The 21,008-nt window shown below is 44.5% G+C and overlaps 1 protein-coding gene and 1 pseudogene across 2 annotated transcripts; both read left to right on the top strand.

The window, feature by feature from the left end:
• Positions 1-1,198: 1,198 nt before the first annotated feature.
• On the top strand, positions 1,199-3,759 carry LOC311149481 (GDP-fucose protein O-fucosyltransferase 1-like; annotated as a pseudogene). Its single transcript has 5 exons — positions 1,199-1,337; positions 1,602-1,723; positions 1,887-2,071; positions 3,049-3,052; positions 3,647-3,759. The product of its transcript is annotated as a GDP-fucose protein O-fucosyltransferase 1-like (transcript).
• Positions 3,760-5,709: 1,950 nt separating this feature from the next.
• On the top strand, positions 5,710-19,326 carry LOC311149832 (kinesin-like protein KIF3B). Its single transcript, XM_084187065.1, has 9 exons — positions 5,710-5,757; positions 7,557-9,075; positions 9,173-9,274; positions 9,462-9,584; positions 9,794-9,912; positions 11,946-12,062; positions 12,273-12,378; positions 12,887-13,086; positions 15,693-19,326. The coding sequence occupies exons 2-9, from the start codon at positions 7,663-7,665 to the stop codon at positions 15,811-15,813; spliced, it is 2,301 nt and encodes a 766-aa protein (XP_084043191.1). The 5' UTR covers positions 5,710-5,757; positions 7,557-7,662; the 3' UTR covers positions 15,814-19,326.
• Positions 19,327-21,008: the final 1,682 nt, after the last annotated feature.

The raw sequence follows: 21,008 nt of genomic DNA, 5'->3' as shown, positions 1-21,008 counted from the left end.
CAGGTGGACTCTTTCTCTCTTAAACACACGCACAGCACTACACGCTTAGAAAAAAGTATATCTAGAACCTAAAAGGGTTCTTCAGCTGTCCCCATAGGAGAACCCTTTGAAGAACCCTTTTTGGTTCCAGGTGGAACCCTTTTGGGTTCATGCAGAACCATTTCTACAAAGGATTCTACATGGAACCCAAAAGGGTTCTACCTGGAACCAAAGAGGGTTCTCCTATGGGGACAGCTGAAGAACCCTTTTGGAACCGTTTTTTCTAAGAGTGAATGTAATGTGGTTTGAGGCCACACACAAACAAAGGATTACTATGGGTATGAGTCATGTTGCTCTTAATGAAGGGTTTAAATCACAGAGCTCTGGGTTCAATTTTACTACTTGTTTCTTCTGGGTCTTTATCAGTGAAAATAACATTTTGATTGTCTCCATTTGAGTTCAAGGCGCTATGGTCAGCAGGAAGCCAGTTACTCATGCTTCTCTCTCACCACTGGATATTTCATGAGAACCTGTTGTTAATCAACAGATTAATTAACAGATGATGAGGATAAACAGACAATAAATACATCTACGATCAACTCACTTGTGGTTTGGTTTAACAGCATGATGTTGTTGTTTTTTTTGGTTTGCTTTTTCAAACTACAATACGTGTTGGTTTTGTATAGGCCAACTGGAACACTATTTCAACCTGTTCACATGCTAACGCTGTGAATTCCGCTCACAAAGACCTAACCTATACTCTCTGCTCACAAAGACCTAACCTATACTCTCTGCTCACAAAGACCTAACCTATACTCTCTGCTCACAAAGACCTAACCTATACTCTCTGCTCACAAAGACCTAACCTATACTCTCTGCTCACAAAGACCTAACCTATACTCTCTGCTCACAAAGGCCTAATCTATACTCTCTGCTCACAAAGACCTAACCTAACCTTCTGTATGTTGTGGTTTTACCTTACACATACAAACCCTGTGATAATCTGTTGCAAACGTTTTTACCAAAGTCTGAAGCCCCTCCTCTCTTTCACACATATGTCTAAAGATTCCATATATCATCCGAGATCATATGAAATTCCAATTCCACATTAATTTAAATTTCAGTGATGCAGCCGACCCGCGTGAACAACGACAGTAGCACCTCGGGTGTTAAACTTTTTTCAGCGTCCAATACATTCTGGGATGTGGCATGAAACACAATGGCGGTGAAACTGAATCACTTGCGACTTTTTGTGGTCTACTATTCGCTTACAGCAATATTGCTACAAATTAGTCTAACGTTTGCTACAGAGTTAACGTGGGACTACAATGGCTACATTTTATATTGTCCTTGCATGGGTAATAATTGTATCAACTTTCCTTGTAAACATTGTAACGTTTGCTACTCCGGTGTCTTTTGAATCGTGATCTGGTGATGTGTAGGCTATGGTTTATTTAACTTTTATTAATTCACGCAGATTTTAATGTATTTGTGCTATCTAACTTTTTATTTTACAAATATACATTTAGTGATTAGACCAGCTAACTTCGTAGTTGAAGTTGGAGTAGCTATAGCCTAGCCAATTCAAATAATTAATTGCTAATGCCAATTTGGTTCCTCAGCTCGATTTGGAAACCAAGCCGACTACTTTCTGGGGTCTTTGGCATTCGCCAAAATGCTGAATCGCACACTGGCAGTTCCCCCCTTCATAGTGTACCGCCACCACGCGCCTCCATACTCAAATGTAGATTCCGAAATCACGTTTCCTGATGTTGATCTCATCAGTCCTTTGCTTTTAAATCCATGAAGGGGATGTGAACAAGGGCACACGTAGGGAGAAAAGACAGAGAAATGAGACGCAGGAAGGATCCAATCTCACACTCACAGCTGTGTCCCCCTTTTAACAGGTACATGTCCCCTACAGTGAGTTCTTCCAGCTGGAGGCCCTGACCCACTACCACCGTGTGTGGTAAGCCTAGATGACTTCATGAAGTAACTTGCCCCAACACTCTGGCCTAAGGGACAAAGGGCAGCCTACTGCTTTGAGTCAGCCTCCCAGAGGAGTGTAGACGAGAAGTCCTGCCCCATGAAGGTGAGTGTTGTGATTGAGGTGCATAGAGTCAGAGATGATTTGCTGTCTACCGTTGTTTAGGTATTGAGCCTAGTTACCAAAAGAATAAACTTTGAAACTGGTCAGAGAGATTGTTTGAAAGCTAGGTCCTGGAACAGAGGCTATAGCTTTTGCTCTGTCTTTTATATAATTCAATTCCTTTCTTGTAACTAATTCGTTGATTTGGTGTTGTTCATGCCAATGAAAAGAATGCCATGGCACAGTAAAACACTGCCCCCTGGTGGACTGTTACTATAACTGTATTTTACCCACAAATCTCTCACATACCGTCTATACTAAACAAAAATATAAATGCAACATGTAAAGTGTTGGTCCCATGTTTCATGAGCTGAAATAAAAGATCCCAGAAATGTTTCATAAGCACAAAAAGCTTATTTCTCTCAAATTATGTGCACAAATATGTTTACATCCCTGTTAGTGAGCATTTCTCCTTTGCCAAGATAATCCATCTACCTGACAGGTGTGGCATATCAAGAAGCTGATTAAACAGCATGATCATTACACAGGTACACCTTGTGCTGGAGACAAAAGGCCACTCTAAAATCTGCAGTTTTGTCACACAACTCAATGCCACCTATGTCTCCATTTTTAGGGAGCGTGCGATTGGCATGCTGACTGCAGGAATGTCCACCAGAACTTTTTGCCAGAGAATTGAATATTCATTTCTCTACTATAAGCCAAATCCAACGTTGATTTAGAGAATTTGGCAGTACTTCCAACCGGCCTCACAACCGCAGACCGCGTCGTTTTCTGATGTCAACATTGTGAACAGAGTGCCCCGTGGTGGCGGTGGAGTAATGGTATGGGCAGGCATAAGCTACGGACAACGAACACAATTGCATTTTATCGATGGAAGTTTGAATGCACAGAGATACCATGATGAGATCCTGAGGCCCATTGTCGTGCCATTCATTCGCCGCCATCACCTCATGTTTCAGCATGGTAATACACGACGGCCCCATGTCGCAAGGATCTGTACACAATTCCTGGAAGCTGAAAATGTCCCAGTTCTTCCATGGCCTGCATACTCACCAGACATGTCACCCATTGATCATGTTTGGGATACTCTGAATCAACGTGTACGACAGCGTGTTCCAGTTCCCGCCAATATCCAGCAACTTCGCACAGCCATTGAAGAAGATTGGGACAACATTCCACAGGCCACCATCAACAGCCTGATCAACTCTATGTGAAGGAGATGTCACGTCGCACGAGGCAAATGGTGGTCACACCAGATACTGACTGGTTTTCTGATCCACGCCCCTACCTTTTTTTTAAAGGTATTTGTGACCAACAGATGCATATCTGTATTCCCAGTCATGTGAAATCCATAGATTAGGGCTTAATGAATTCATTTCAATTTACTGATTTCCTTATATGAACTGTAATTCAGTAACATCTTTGAAATTGTTGCGTTTATTTCAGTGTATTTATCATATGTTTACCACGTGGTGAAAACAGTTGGATCTGGTATAAACGTGTTGTAAAGACTTGCTCGTGGTGTTTTATGAAACATCACTGTCTTGTCATTATCAGGACGGGAATCCTTTCCGTTTTGGGACCATGTAGGAGTGGAGTTTGACAGGTCTGTCCTGTTTGACGGCTTGTCCTTCAGTTCCTACCACCAACCTCACTGGATCAACCAGTAAGTATCTGTGCTATTAGTAGAACATGAGCGTGAGTTTTGCTCAATTTACTGGCAGTATAACAGAATAAATAAACCTCTTATTACCATAAATGTATTACATTAAAAGGAGTTTTACAAGGACAGTGCCCATTAATCAACATTACTATAGAAGTGGCAGTTTTAGCCAGCCAGCTAATTTTTAACTGCAGTCCCAATTTCCTTCCCCCTTCCGTCCATCAGAGCACCCTGTCCAGAACAGCTTCAATGCACCTTGGTGTAGATTCTACAAGTGTCTGGATCTCTATTGAAGGGATGTCACACCATTCTTCCACAATAAATTCCATTATTTGGTGTTTTGTTGATGGTGGTGGAAAACGCTGTCTCAGGCACCGCTCCAGAATCTCCCATAAGTGTTCAATTGGGTTGAGATCTGGGGGCTGAGACGGCCATAGCATATGGTTGAAATCGTTTTCATGCTCATCAAACCATTCAGTGACCACTCGTGCCCTGTGGATGGGGGCATTGTCATCCCATGGGGGCAGAGCCAAAATAATGGCCTGCCCAGCATTTTTATATATGACCTTAAGCATGATGGGATATTAATTGCTCAGGAACCACACCTGTGTGGAAGCACCTGCTTTCAATATACTTTGTATCCCTAATTTACTCAAGTTTTTCCATGTCTCAATTTGCATACCAGCCAAGTTAGCAGGAGCTCAGTTCACCCTGTTGAACCCTGGGTGGATAAGACTTCCAGTGTAATGTCCCTGTCTGATCACGTGCTCCAGCTCTTACGTGTTGCCCTCCCTCCATACTTTTCTTCTTTAGTACTGCCTAAAGGGGACCTGGTGGAATGAGGGTGTAAAATAACCCTCTCCGGAGTGCAGTAACTGATCCTGCAGATACTAATTATAGGGGGAGGTAGACGGTCTTCCTCATACATTCTTGTAATGTACTCTTAATAAGGCCAAAAGTAAATGTTTACTGTACTTGTGTACTACATGATTACTGAGTCTGTTTTTGGATGTTTTCTTTAAGTTTTGAAGCTTTGTACCGACTAGTTGTATTATTGCTCTTTGATGAAAATGACTGGGAACATGGCATTTATGCAAGTAACCCTGAAATGTGAGGATGACTGAGCTTTCTGCATGTGCACAGTGCAGATACATGGAGAAGATTCAGGCTTCACTGGTGAATACATGTCTGTAGCCTAAACCAACGAATGCATGTTCTCACTTTTTAGATGTTAAATTTCTCAATGCATTTTTTTGAATAAAAATGGCCCAAGTTATATTGACACAATTTTGTAAGAGACGTTTGCTCCTATTTATTATGAGGAGGGTTCTTTAGCTGCTACATAACAGGACAAAGACACCTGCTCGGCATCTGACCGTAATGCGCTACAGAAGGTAGTGACACCAGCCACCCAAGCCATAGACTGTTCTCTCTGCTACCGCACGGCAAGCGGTACCCGGAGCGCCAAGTCTAGGACCAAAAGGCTCCTTAACAGCTTCTACCCCCAAGCCAGAAGACTGCTGAACAATTAATCAAATGGCCACCCGGACTATTCACATTGACCCCCCCTCCTCCATTTGTTTTTACACTGCTGCTACCCGCTGTCTATTATCTATGTATAGTCACTTTACCCCTACCTACCTACATGTACAAATGACCTTAACTAACCTGTACCCCCGCACATTGACCCGGTACCCCCTGTATATAGCTTCGTTATTGTTATTTTATTGTGTTACTTTTTATAATCTTTTAACTTTAGTTTATTTGGTAAATATTTTCTTAACTCTTTCTTGAACTGCATTGTTGGTTAAGGGCTTGTAAGTAAGCATTTCGCGGTAAGAGCTACACCTGTCGTATTCGGCGCATGTGACAAATACAGTTTGATTTGATTGGCTACGACGTTAAAACCCATAGCCAGCACCTCTCCGTTCCATCCGGGACAGTTTTCTGGGATTCAGGGACCGCGGCTCTAATGGCTGACTGGGTGGAAGCACTGGATTGACTGGTAACTAGCGGACAATGTTAATGTTGTCATGGATTTTGCATTGTAGCTAGTTAACAATGTCAAAATGAGTATCAGCTTAATTGTGTGCTTGTTCTCGTAAACTGCATAAGGAGATGCCTCCCATCATCAAAATGCACTGGCTTGTCTCCTGCCCTTTCTGAGAATGGATGTGTTTTTGCCGTTGCTAGGCCGTCCGATCGAGGCTGTTGGGGTGCTGTCCCGATTCTTTGTAAACGAGCTGGCTAGAAAAATCACATTTTCTAATCTGTTGCCGGGTGATGTGAACATGTTCGCTAATTCGCTAGCTAGATATCTTCTTGTTGCTATAATTGCTAGAATGAGCAAACCGAAAAGCCTTGACAATGGATTATTTTGCCGGTTCACAGCGACGAACTGGCTAGCTAGTATGTTAGCATCAATCAACTAACGTTAGCTAGCTAGAACTGGAAATGCCATCAGTTGATCTATTCCGACGCTATCACTAGGGAGCACTGACTGATATCTAGCTAACTTGCCAAGCTAACGTGTTTTTTTTTGTGTGTTAATAAGTCATGCATTTTCAAGGTTTTGCTAGCGAAATTATTTAGCAAACTAATACATTAGCTAGCTTGGCTAACCTAATTCTATGTTGTGCTCTTGCCTAGTTAGCTAGTTAGTTTTATTAACCAGCTGGCTAGCAGTGTAACTGAACTCAAGCTGCTAGCTAGCTAAACGTCGCTGGCCAGCTGTGTTGTCTTGTTAGCTTGCTAACTACGCTACATGGCCAAAAGTATGTGGACATCCCTTCAAATTAGTGGATTCGGCTATTTCAGCCACACCCGTTGCTGGCAGGTGTATAACATCAAGCACACAGCCGTGCAATCTCAATAGACAAACATTGGCAGTAGAATGGCCAGTACTGAAGAGCTCAGTGACTTTCAACGTGCACCATCATAGGACGAAGTAAATTCATCAAAATTCTGCCCTGCTAGAACTGCCTGGTCAACTGTCAGCGCTGTTATTGTGAAGTGGAAACGTTTAGGAGCGATAAAGGCTCAGCCACGAAGTGGTAGGCCACACACAAGCAAAACAAATTCTGTCCTCAGTTGCAACACTCAGTACCGAGTTCCAAACTGCCTCTGGAAGCAACGTCAGCACAAGACCTGCTAGTCAGATCTGGGTTTGGCGGATGCCAGGAGAACGCTACCTGCCCGACTGCATAGTTCCAACTGTAAACTTTGGTGGAGGAGGAATAATGGTCTGGGGCTGTTTTTCATGTTTCGGGCTATGCCCTTTAGTTCCAGTGAAGGGAAATTTTAACGCTACAGCATACAATTACATTCTATACAATACTGTGCTTCCAACTTTGTGGCAACAGTTTGGAGAAGGCCCTTTCCTGTTTCAGCATGACAATGCCTCGGTCCACAAAGCGAGGTCCATACAGAAAAGGTTTGTTGTTCGGTGCCCGACCTAACTAATGCTCTTGTGGCTGAATGGAAGCAAGTCCCCGCAGCAATGTTCCAACATCTAGTGGAAAGCCTTCCCAGAAGAGTGGAGGCTGTTATAGCAGCAAAGGGGGGACCAACTCCATATTAATACCCATGATTTTGGAATTAGATGTTCGACAAGCAGGTGCCCACATACTTTTGGCCATGTAGTGTAGCTGCTAGCTATCTGGCTGAAAACACTGTAGCCAGGAAGCTAGTTTGATGCACATTGCACAAAGGTCTTCATAATCACAAAAGAAAACATGAACTAATCGTGTTGGCAATAGCTATTTGAACATAATCATATACGTTTTTTTTCTTCTATTTTTACAGGTTCTGATGCTGGCATCTCTGATATTGTAAACTCTGACTTTTACATTACTTGAAGGAAAGAAACACAAGCCAGGGGACAAGGCCAGTTTGTCTGAGAACTCTCACAATGTCTAAGACCAGAGAGTCGGTGAAGGTGGTGGTCCGCTGTCGGCCCATGAATGAGAAGGAGCGTGCAGCCAACTTTGAGAGGGTGGTGGAGGTGGATGTGGAGCTTGGCCAGGTGGCCGTGAGAAACCCCCGGGGCGCTGCAGCCCACCAACACCCCAAGGTCTTTACATTTGACTCTGTGTACGACTGGAACTCCAAACAGGTGGATCTCTATGATGAAACCTTCAGGCCTCTGGTGGACTCTGTCTTGCTTGGTTTCAATGGGACCATATTTGCGTACGGCCAGACAGGTACAGGAAAGACCTACACTATGGAGGGGGTGCACAGTGACCCAGAGAGAAGGGGTGTAATCCCCAATTCCTTTGAGCACATCTTCACACACATCTCCCGCTCCCAGAACCAGCAGTACCTGGTGAGGGCCTCTTACCTGGAGATCTACCAAGAGGAGATCAGGGACCTGCTGTCCAAGGACCAGTCCTGCCGTCTGGAGCTGAAAGAGAGGCCAGACACAGGTGTATACGTCAAGGACCTCTCCTCCTTCGTCACTAAGAGTGTACGAGAAATAGAGCACGTCATGAACGTGGGGAACCAGAACCGCTCGGTGGGCTCCACCAATATGAATGAGCACAGTTCCCGGTCACATGCCATTTTCGTCATTACCATTGAGTGCAGCGAGATGGGCGTCGACGGAGAGAACCACATTCGAGTGGGCAAACTGAACCTGGTGGACCTGGCTGGTAGTGAGAGGCAGACCAAGACAGGAGCCCAGGGAGAGCGCCTGAAGGAAGCCACCAAGATCAACCTGTCCCTGTCAGCCTTGGGGAATGTCATCTCTGCCCTGGTGGACGGCAGGAGCACCCACATCCCCTACCGCGACTCCAAGCTCACCCGCCTGCTGCAGGACTCCCTGGGGGGCAATGCCCGCACAGTCATGGTGGCTAACATCGGACCAGCTTCTTACAACGTGGAGGAGACACTGACCACATTACGCTACTCAAACCGGGCCAAGAACATCAAGAACAAGCCCCGCGTCAACGAGGACCCCAAAGATGCTCTGCTCAGGGAGTTCCAGGAAGAGATTGCCCGGCTCAAAGAGCAGTTAGAGAAACGCTCAGGGAAAAAGAGGAGGAGGAGGAGGGTTGGAGAAGCTGGGGAAGAGCTAGAAGAGGACACGGAGGATGGAGAGACGGAGGAGGAGGATGACGATGATGGTGTAGAACCATCTGATAAAGTGGGTGCGGATTATTGGCGTGAACAGCAGGAGAAGTTGGAGAGGGAGAGGAAGGCTATCATGGAGGATCACAGTCTAGTGGCGGAAGAGAAACAGAGGCTGCTAAAAGAGAAGGCGAGGAAGATGGACGCCCTCAAAAGGGAGCAGGAAGCAGGCGAGATGCTGACTGCCAAAGTCAAGGTGAGGAGATTACATTCTTGTCCTTTTCACCCCAACGTTCTCTTTTTCATTCTATATGTGTGTTTCTCTCAAACCTCTTGATTGTGTCCTCTCCCAGACGATGGAGAGTAAGCTTCTGGTGGGGGGGAAGAACATTGTGGACCACACCAATGAGCAACAAAGGATCCTCGAGCAGAAACGACAGGAAATTGCTGAACAGGTAATATGTATGTATGTATGTATGGACTTTATTGATGGAGAGAATTGAACACTAGACAATCTAATAGTATTGATTTGCCATCTGATGGGAAGAGTTAAACGATTTATGTGAGTAGTGTACTTTGTGGGATTACATAGCCTTGCCCTTCTTACTGAGAGGCTGTGTGTGTGTGTGTGTGTGTGTGCAGAAACGCAGAGAGAGGGAGATGCAACAGCAGGTGGAGAATCGTGACGAGGAGACCCTGGAGTTGAAGGAAACATACAGCTCTCTACAGCAGGAAGTGGACATCAAGACCAAGAAGCTGAAAAAGGTAGGAGATCAGGAACTGTAGCAAAAGAGTGCACATGATTCAGTAGACCGCTATCCTTTACGTTGTCATTTTACATTAGAGTTCAAAGGAGATTGTGCATGTCACAATGTGTTCAGTGTTCTTTGGCGCTTGGTACATTTAGTTTGTTACACTGAAACAAACAGCATGATGTTTTGTCTCCTCTTGTCCATCTGTTTTCCTCCCCTCAGCTGTTTGCCAAGCTGCAGGCAGTGAAAAATGAGATCCATGAGGTCCAGGAGTTGCACATCAAGGACAGACAGGAGCTGGAGCAGACCCAGAACGAGTTGACCAGGGATCTCAAACTCAAGTATGGAGTCCGCCAGGCCACCAGCCTCAGACGCTATAAAAAAAAAAAAATGTCAATGTAGTCTATTTTGGTTGTTGCCCTCTGACAAAGAGCACATTGCTGGAATAAACATGATTGATTTTAGCTTTGACCTGGATTTGGCCTTGAATATCAGGAAGAAACATAGAGTTGGTCTAGATTAGGTATTGTACTGTGGTTCCCTCATCCCCCATGACTGCCTAGGCATCCTCCTATTATCAATGATGGTATCCTCAGGCCGTTAAGACATCCCCTTGTCAGCAGCACAGCAGATCTGACCTTGTTATTCTGTCTGCCAGGCATCTCGTCATTGTTATTCTGTCTGGAATAGTATAAAGGCTCCAGGCTCTGTCGTAGCCGGCCGCGACCGGGAGACCCATGGGGCGGCGCACAATTGGCCCAGCGTCGTCTAGGGTAGGGGAGGGAATGGCCGGCAGGGATGTAGCTCAGTTGGTAGAGCATGGCGTTTGCAACGCCAGGGTTGTGGGTTCGATTCCCACGGGGGGTATGAAAAAAACAAAAAACTGTAAGTCGCTCTGGATAAGAGCGTCTGCTAAATGACAAAAAAGTAAAGTAAAAGTAATCCTTCTACCCCCTCCCCCACCCCCCCATAAAAAAAAAAACAAAAAAAAAAAAAACTGGCTATCATAAGTTGAATGCACCAATTTGTAAGTCACTCTGGATAAGAGCATCTGCTAAATGACGTAAATGTCTGCCAGGCATCTCATCATTGTTATTCTGTCTGCCAGGCATCTCATCATTGTTATTCTGTCTGCCAGGCATCTCATCATTGTTATTCTGTCTGCCAGGCATCTCGTCATTGTTATTCTGTCTGCCAGGCATCTCATCATTGTTATTCTGTCTGCCAGGCATCTCATCATTGTTATTCTGTCTGCCAGGCATCTCATCATTGTTATTCTGTCTGCCAGGCATCTCGTCATTGTTATTCTGTCTGCCAGGCATCTCATCATTGTTATTCTGTCTGCCAGGCATCTCGTCATTGTTATTCTGTCTGCCAGGCATCTCGTCATTGTTATTCTGTCTGCCAGGCATCTCGTCATTGTTATTCTGTCTGCCAGGCATCTCGTCATTGTTATTCTGTCTGCCAGGCATCTCATCATTGTTATTCTGTCTGCCAGGCATCTCATCATTGTTATTCTGTCTGCCAGGCATCTCATCATTGTTATTCTGTCTGCCAGGCATCTCATCATTGTTATTCTGTCTGCCAGGCATCTCATCATTGTTATTCTGTCTGCCAGGCATCTCGTCATTGTTATTCTGTCTGCCAGGCATCTCATCATTGTTATTCTGTCTGCCAGGCATCTCGTCATTGTTATTCTGTCTGCCAGGCATCTCATCATTGTTATTCTGTCTGCCAGGCATCTCATCATTGTTATTCTGTCTGCCAGGCATCTCATCATTGTTATTCTGTCTGCCAGGCATCTCGTCATTGTTATTCTGTCTGCCAGGCATCTCGTCATTGTTATTCTGTCTGCCAGGCATCTCATCATTGTTATTCTGTCTGCCAGGCATCTCATCATTGTTATTCTGTCTGCCAGGCATCTCATCATTGTTATTCTGTCTGCCAGGCATCTCATCATTGTTATTCTGTCTGCCAGGCATCTCATCATTGTTATTCTGTCTGCGTCTGCCAGGCATCTCGTCATTGTTATTCTGTCTGCCAGGCATCTCATCATTGTTATTCTGTCTGCCAGGCATCTCATCATTGTTATTCTGTCTGCCAGGCATCTCATCATTGTTATTCTGTCTGCCAGGCATCTCATCATTGTTATTCTGTCTGCCAGGCATCTCATCATTGTTATTCTGTCTGCCAGGCATCTCATCATTGTTATTCTGTCTGCCAGGCATCTCGTCATTGTTATTCTGTCTGCCAGGCATCTCGTCATTGTTATTCTGTCTGCCAGGCATCTCATCATTGTTATTCTGTCTGCCAGGCATCTCGTCATTGTTATTCTGTCTGCCAGGCATCTCATCATTGTTATTCTGTCTGCCAGGCATCTCGTCATTGAGAACTTCATCCCCATGGAGGAGAAGAATAAGATCGTGAACAGGGCGTTCATCGAGGAGGAGGACGACAACTGGAAGATGCGTCCCATCACACGCATAGAGGAGTATGTGCACATGAATGATGCAGTAGACAGACGTTTAGACATACACATGGTCAAATACGCATACGAACACGCTGCAATAATGCATACATGCACAGGGTTTGACCTAAGTGTTTGGCAAATCCCTCGTGTAGGAGGGAACACATACAAATTGTATGCCATTTGATAACCCTCATAACAAATTGTATGGCTGTCTTTTGATAACTCTCTCAGTGACCAGCAGATGATGACCAGGCCAGTGTCAGCGGTGGGCTACAGAAGACCCCTGAGCCAGCACGCCCGCACGTCCATGGTGATGAGGGCTGACGTCAGATACAAGGTATCTTCTTTATCCTCTCTGTCCTTTCTCCTCTGCTCTCTGTCCCTCCCTGTGTCTGGTGAATGTGACTCAGGCCTTGTCCTCTGAGTGGTAGCAGTTTCCTGACATCTGACCCTCCTCCTCTCTCTCTCTCTCTCTCTCTCTCTCTCGGTCTGTCTCTCTCTCTCTCTCTCTCGGTCTGTCTCTCTCTCTCTCTCTCTCGGTCTGTCTCTCTCTCTCTCTCTGTCTCTCTCTCTCTCTCTCTCGGTCTGTCTCTCTCTCTCTCGGTCTGTCTCTCTCTCTCTCTCGGTCTGTCTCTCTCTCTCTCTCTCTCTCTCGGTCTGTCTCTCTCTCTCTCTGTCTCTCTCTCTCTCTCTCTCTCTCGGTCTCTCTCTCTCTCTCTCGGTCTCTCTCTCTCAGTCTCTCTCTCTCTCTCTCTCTCTCTCGGTCTGTCTCTCTCTCTCTCTCTCTCGGTCTGTCTGTCTCTCTCTCTCTCTCGGTCTGTCTCTCTCTCGGTCTGTCTCCCCAGGCTGAGAATATCCTGATGCTGGGGATGGACCTGCCCGCTCGGACCACTAAGGAGTATGAGGAGCCGGTCTTAGCACCCACGGTAGCAGCAGCGTTGGAGGATGCACTGCGGGAAGAGGATGAGATCCAGGTGGATGCCTCCGGATTCCACAGCGGCCTCGGGCCCACCAGCACTGGGGCAGTCAAGAAACCAAAGTCTGGGTAAGGCTCTGTCCCATTCAGTACAAATAATCAAATCAATTTTTATTTATCACACGCTTCGTAAACAACAATTGTAGACTTTCCAACAATGCAAAAAAAATAAGGGAAATAGTAGAAAAATAATAACACAAGGAATAAATATACAATGAGTAATGATCGCTTGGCTATATACACGGGGTACCAGTACCGAGTCGATGTACAAGATAGAGGTAGATATGTACACGAAATACACAAGTATGTGGACACCCCTTCAAATGAGTGGATTCTGATATTTCAGCCACACCCGTTGCTGACAGGTGTATAAAATTGAGTACACAGCCATGCAATCTCCATAGACAAACATTGGCAGTAGAATGGTCTTACTGAAGAGCTCAGTGACTTTCAACGTGTCATTGTCATAGGATGCCACCTTTCCAACAAGTCAATTTGTCAAATTTTTGTCCTGCTAGAGCTGCCACGGTCAACTGCAAGTGCTGTTATTGTGAAGTGGAAACGTCTAGGAGCAACAACGGCTCAGCCGTGAAGTGGTGGGTCACACAAGCTCTCAGAACGGGACCGCTGAAGAGCATAACGCATAAAAATTGTCTTCGGTTCCAACACTCACTACCGAGTTCCAACACTCACTACCGAGTTCCAAACTGCCTCTGGAAGCAACGTCAGCACAAGAACTGTTCGTCGGGAGCTTTATGAAATGGGTTTCCATGGCCGAGCAGCCGCACACAAGCCTAAGATCACCTTGCGCAATGCCAAGCGTCGGCTGGAGTGGTGTAAAGCTCGCCGCCATTGGACTCTGGAGCAGTGGAAACGTGCTCTCTGGAGTGATGAATCACGCTTCACCATCTGGCAGTCCGACGGACTAATCCGGGTTTGGCGGATGCCAGGAGAACGCTACCTGCCCCACTGCTTAGTGCCAACTGTAAAGTTTGGTGGAGGAGGAATAATGGTCTGGGGCTGTTCTTCATGGTTCGGGCTAGGACCCTTAGTTCCAGTGAAGGGAAATCTGAACGCTACAGCATACAATTACATTCTAGATGATTCTGTGCTTCCATCGTTGTGGCCCTTTCCTGTTTCAGCATGACAATGCCCCCGTGCACAAAGTGAGGTCCATACAGAAATTATTTGTCGAGATCGGTTTGGAAGAACTAGACTGGCCTGCACAGAGTGCTGACCTCAACCCCATCGAACACCTTTGGGATGAATTGGAACGCCGACTGCGAGCCAGGCCTAATCGCCCAACATCAGTGCCCGACCTCACTAATGCTCTTGTGGCTGAATGGAAGCAAGTCCCCGCAGCAACTCCATATTAATGGTTTTGGAATTAGATGTTCGATGAGCGGGTGTCCACATACTTTTGTTAATGTAGTGTACATATAACTAGGAATAAAGTGACTAGGCAACAGGATAGATAATAAACCATAACCGCACCTTCTCTTTATTTTCAACTCTCCTTTTCACAGTTTTTCTCTTATTGAATTAAACTCCGACATTGTCCTTTTTGCCTCCATGGATTGAAGTTCACGTTGTCTGTCCGTATCTGAAAGCATTTGGCGATTGGCGTGAAGGCTATTTACGCGTACAGTTAGGCCCTAAAGCTTAGGTTTACGCACTAATACCAGAACCTAAAATAATGAAATAAAAACTTCAATGTAGCTTATAGATATGAATTATACAATCATGGAATTCAATGTATTGTTTTTTCTTTGTATTCAACCCGCCGCCACCCACCCGCCCTTCATCCACACAATATTTCATGACTCTAAACCAATCCGCCCTGCGGATTTAACCACGTTGACTGCAGGTTGAGTCAACCCATGCAGCACTAGTCTACAGCTTGTCATGAGGTATTGTAACTCAGGCGAGTAGAACCGCCAGACTTTCTAAATATTAGAGATCGTGTTTCTGTTAACAAATAGAGATCTTCCCCGACGTCACCATTCTCTCCTGCCAAGATGTTATATTGTCCTTGTTCAGCCACAACTCGGAGAAACAGGATATTACAGTTGTTCAGGTCCCGTTGATAAGATAGTCTTGAACGGCGCTCATCCAGTGAAGTGAGGGTAGAGGCACTTTATCCGCTCTCCGACGTAGTCTCGTCAGGTGTTGTGCACACTGGCCTCGATAGCGCCGTCTCCTCCTTTTGAGTGTCGGGGATTTGGGCCTGGTCCGCGACAATCAAAGTCTTTCACCTCCGACTCATTGAAGTAGAAGTCGTCGTCCAAATGGAGGTTAGTGACCGCTGTTCTGATCTCCAGAAGCTATTTTCTGTCATAGGAAACGATGGCGGAAACTTTATGTACAGAAAAAGTTAAGATCGGTGCAAAGAAATACACAAAATAGCACAATTGGTCAGGAGCCTGTAAAACGACCACTATTCCCTCCAGCGCCATTCTGGGTTTTGTTCCCCGTTATTTTCAATAGGGAGGGTTTCTGCCTGTTTAGTGTCACGGGTCTACTCGATATCACAGGGTTTATAAAGCAATAATCATAAGCAAATTTAGAAGCCATCCAATGATTTTTCCACATCGATGTCCCCCCCCCCCCCCCCCCCCCCCCCCACAAAAAATAAATAAATAAATAACAACTTTATCCTCTTCTCCTCCAACCAGCCGACCTAAAACCGGTAAGAAGACTGGCACCTCTACCTCTCACACCCCCACCTCTCCATACAGACCCTCCAGCCCAGGACATCCTTTATACCCACAATCCCGTGGGCTGGTGCCCAAGTGATAACTCCACACCTTTCCTGTTTCTGGACCCAAAATTGAACAGACTGCTTTTGGTTTTGTTTTTCTACTGAGTCTTGCAGACTGATTTGTGGAAAGTGAAGGAGACTCAAGACTCTGATTCCAAGCTGCTTTTATTTTACCTGAGACCATAGCTCTTATCTTTTTTGCTTTTTTGAAGAGATTTGTAACTACCTTACCAACCCAAATGGTTACTGCAGTACAATACTATGCCATCTGTGCACGATGTTCCAGAGACTAGCAGTTGAATACTACCTTCCCTTAAGTCTGGCCTAAGTCTTATGTGTCCCACACATGTTCTCAATGTAAACCGATAAGGATGGTCTCGTCTAGACGAATCCTTTTTCGAGCTCTAGTTCTCTACAATGCACGTGTCCTCCTGGGCCCCTCCCAGGTCTGCAGTGTGTGATGGGAGGAGATGTGAACATGTGGGCTGGCATCTGAAAGGGCAGATTACACCTGGATCTAAATGCTTTGCTGTACATGTCAATGACATGCTGTGTGTGTGTGTGTGTGTTTTGTAAGCGTGTCTTTGTGCTGTGCGTCTGTTCTCAATGTCCCTACTTTTAAGTTTACAATCTGTTATGCAGGAGGTCGGTCTGTCTGTACAGAGTTGAGCTTTAAGTGTCTGTCCTAAGTAAGTGGGGAGTGTTTTTGTGTTTGTACTGCATGATGAACTAACTGTATAGGCTGGAGGGTGAAGCACACTCCAACACGTCTGTCATGTCACTGCTGGAATCACTACATGCTGTTCTTCCTGGAGCACATACAGTTGAAGTCGGAAGTTTATATACACCTTAGCCAAACACATTTAAACTCAGTTTTTCACAATTCCTGACATTTAATCCTAGTAAAAATTCCCTGTCTTAGGTCAGTTAGGATCACCACTTTATTTTACGAATGTGAAATGTCAGAATAATAGTACAGAGAATTATTTATTTCAGCTTTTATTTATTTCATCACATTCCCAGTGGGTCAGACGTTTACATACACTCAATTAGTATTTGGTAGCATTGCCTTTTAAATTGTTTAACTTGGGTCAAACTTTTTGGGTAGCCTTCCACAAGCTTCCCACAATAAGTTGGGTGAATTTTGGCCCATTCCTCCTGACAGAGCTGGTGTAACTGACTCAGGTTTGTAGGCCTCCTTGCTCGCACACGCTTTTTCAGTTCTGCCCACAAATGTTCTATAGGATTGAGGTCAGGGCTTTGTGATGGCCACTTCAATACCTTGACTTTGTTGTCCTTAAGCCATTTTGCCACAACTTTGAGATGTTGCTTCAATATATCCACATAATTTTCCTTCCTCATGATGCCATCTATTTTGTGAAGTACACCAGTCTCTCCTGCATCAAAGCACCCCCACAGCATGATGCTGCCACCCCCGTGCTTCACGGTTGGGATGGTGTTCTTCGGCTTGCAAGGTCCCCCTTTTTCCTCCAAACATAACGATGGTCATTATGGCCAAACAGTTCTATTTTTGTTTCATCAGACCAGAGGACATTTCTCCAAAAAGTACGATATTTGTCCCCATGTGCAGTTGCAAACCGTAGTCTGGCTTTTTATGGCGGTTTTGGAGCAGTAGCTTCTTCCTTGATGAGCAGCCTTTCAGGTTATGTCGATATAGGAGTCGTTTTACTGTGGATATAGATACTTTTGTACCTGTTTCCTCCAGCATCTTCACAAGGTCCTTTGCTGTTGTTCTGAGATTGATTTGCACTTTTCATACCAAAGTACGTTCATCTCTAGGAGACAGAACGCGTCTCCTTCCTGAGCAGTATGACGGCTGCGTGGTCTCATAGTGTTTATACTTGCGCACTATTGTTTGTACAGATGAACATGGTACCTTCAGGCGTTTGGAAATTGCTCCAAAGGATGAACCAGACTTGTGGAGGTCTACAACTTTTTTTCTGAGGTCTTGGCTGATTTCTTTTGATTTTCCCATGATGTCAAGCAAAGAGGCACTGAGTTTGAAGGTAGGCCTTGAAATACATCCACAGGTACACCTCCAATTGACTCAAATGATGTCAATTAGCCTACCAGAAGCTTCTAAAGCCATGACATCATTTTCTGGAATTTTCCAAGCTGTTTAAAGGCACAGTCCCACTTCTGACCCACTGGAATTGTGATATAGTGAATTATAAGTGAAATAATCGGTCTGTAAACAATTGTTGGAAAAATTACTTGTGTCATGCACAAAGTAGATGTCCTAACCGACTTGCCAAAAGTATAGTTTGTTAACAAGAAATTTGTGGAGTGGTTGAAAAAACGAGTTTTAATGACTCCAATTGAAGTGTATGTAAACTTCCGACTTCAACTGTATGATGATATGGAAGTGGGGAACTAGAGGTCAACACAAGCCAAATCTATCAGGGTCCTAAGGTGCCTTAGATTCTCCTACAGGCCTACAGCGGCTGGCTAAAGGAGAGGCAGGGAGGTGTATCGTTGCCCCATCTTTAACGAGTGTTCCTTGGAATCAACTGATTTGTTATACCTTTAAACGTTCTACCTACTATGTCAGAGGCCTCAATCAAAATGAAATGGACTTGGTCTGAAAAAATGAAGGTAGCTTTCCTTGTATGTTTTGGATAAATACGCAGTCTTAATTCACTGTTTTAAACCTGCATCTCTCTGAGCACTGTCCCCACTCCTGCTCTGCTACGGCAGGGTTGTACTGCAGGTATGTCCATAGATAGTCTTGCAGTTGTGTAAAAAAAAAAAGTATATGGGGTTTGAATACTGAAAAAGGTCTAACTTATCACCTCTGTTCATTTTTATAAACAAATGTAGATACCATTTTTTTTATTTGAAAGACTATTTTTGGATTTGTATAATTTTAAAGTTTGTGCACTTTATTTTTTGTATTTTTTTTTACATGTTCTTTCATCACATTCCCAGTGGGTCAGCCGTTTACATACACTCAATTAGTATTTGGTAGCATTGCCTTTAAATTGTTTAACTTGGGTCAAACGTAAAAAAAATATTAAAAAAAATCTGACCCGGTAGGTGCATTTCAAATGGCTTTAGTTACTTAATCCTTAGGTTAACTTCTTTTTTCGATGATATTTTAAGGTTGGATCAACTGTTGCACAATGTTCTCTATGGGAAGGATGCGTTCTATCCTAAAATGTGATGTTCACTCATTCTGTGTGTGTTGGGACTCGTATGCATTTGCCATGAGATGGTCATCTTTATACAATGGTTGGCTCCTGATTTTAAAATACTTATCTGATCATATAAAGCTAACATTAATTCAGCATGATTTTAGAGAATTCTCACCAATCCATAGAATTTTTGGTATCTAAAATGAAAATCCCTAGATTTTATCCCATTGTCATGTCACCGTATCCAAACTCCATGTATACATGTATAAGACGTTTGACCAAGATGAAGCTGATATTGTTTGCCAAATGAAGATTATGCTGATACAATCGGTGTAACTGGCAACGCAGAAGTCCTCTCTTAACTGTTTAATTTGTCTTTTTAATAAAGATTCTAATTACACATTGTTATATTTTCATTTTAAATGAGTGGTGGTGTTAAATAACTAAAGTGCTATAAATAGTATGATCATATGCTATTGATTCTCATAACTTTTGCATAAATGGATTTTATTAACAGCAGTCAAAAGTACAGCTCAAATTCCAAAACATCCTTAAACACCGTGCAAAAGCACAACACATACATTTGACGTAACTTAAGCAATATTCAAAGAAGCCAAAGGAATGGTTCTACAGCTCAGTATAAAAACAGACATAGAAAGACTTAAGGTCGTTATCGCTCGTATTCTACCACAATATTGAAATGGAAACTATCACAAACGTGTGCTATTACAGTCAGATGAACAAAACAAGTCAGTAAAAAGATTTTGATCGATTAATGCCGTCTCATTGATTTCCAAATGTTATATTAAAAGGACAAATCAGAATAGTTTTGACTAAAATGAAAATTTCATGCGACATACTGTAGGTGTGGCACTTGAGTGACAGTTTTGGAACTTATCTGAATGTTGAATCGAGGCAAATGGTTAACATTGAGTCTGTAACTAAGGAATATCTGTAGTAAATATGAGCTAAAGAATATACACTGCTCAAAAAAATAAAGGGAACACTAAAATAACACATCCTAGATCTGAATGAATGAAATAATCTTATTAAATACTTTTTTGTTTACATAGTTGAATGTGCTGACAACAAAATCACACACAAATTATCAATGGAAATCAAATTTATCAACCCATGGAGGTCTGGATTTGGAGTCACCCTCAAAATTAAAGTGGAAAACCACACTACAGGCTGATCTAACTTTGATGTAATGTCCTTAAAACAAGTCAAAATGAGGCTCAGTAGTGTGTGTGGCCTCCACGTGCCTGTATGAACTCCCTACAACGCCTGGGCATGCTCCTGATGAGGTGGCGGATGGTCTCCTGAGGGATCTCCTCCCAGACCTGGACTAAATCATCCGCCAACTCCTGGACAGTCTGTGGTGCAACGTGGCGTTGGTGGATGGAGCGAGACATGATGTCCCATATGTGCTCAATTGGATTCAGGTCTGGGGAACGGGCGGGCCAGTCCATAGCATCAATGCCTTCCTCTTGCAGGAACTGCTGACACACTCCAGCCACATGAGGTCTAGCATTGTCTTGCATTAGGAGGAACCCAGGGCCAACCGCACCAGCATATGGTCTCACAAGGGGTCTGAGGATCTCATCTCGGTACCTAATGGCAGTCAGGCTACCTCTGGCGAGCACATGGAGGGCTGTGCGGCCCCCCAAAGAAATGCCACCCCACACCATGACTGACCCACCGCCAAACCGGTCATGCTGGAGGATGTTGCAGGCAGCAGAACGTTCTCCACGGCATCTCCAGACTCTGTCACATGTGCTCAGGGCGCCAGTGGCGAATTTGCCAATCTTGGTGTTCTCTGGCAAATGCCAAACGTCCTGCACGGTGTTGGGCTGTAAGCACAACCCCCACCTGTGGACGTCGGGCCCTCATACCACCCTCATGGAGTCTGTTTCTGACCGTTTGAGCAGACACATGCACATTTGTGGCCTGCTGGAGGTCATTTTGCAGGGCTCTGGCAGTGCTCCTCCTGCTCCTCCTTGCACAAAGGCGGAGGTAGCAGTCCTGCTGCTGGGTTGTTGCCCTCCTACGGCCTCCTCCACGTCTCCTGATGT

Source organism: Coregonus lavaretus (assembly GCF_964263955.1).
Source record: "Coregonus lavaretus genome assembly, chromosome: 22".
NCBI classification, from domain to species: domain Eukaryota; kingdom Metazoa; phylum Chordata; class Actinopteri; order Salmoniformes; family Salmonidae; genus Coregonus; species Coregonus lavaretus.
Note: the sequence above shows the minus strand (reverse complement) of the source record. Positions and strands in the feature narration are given on the sequence as shown.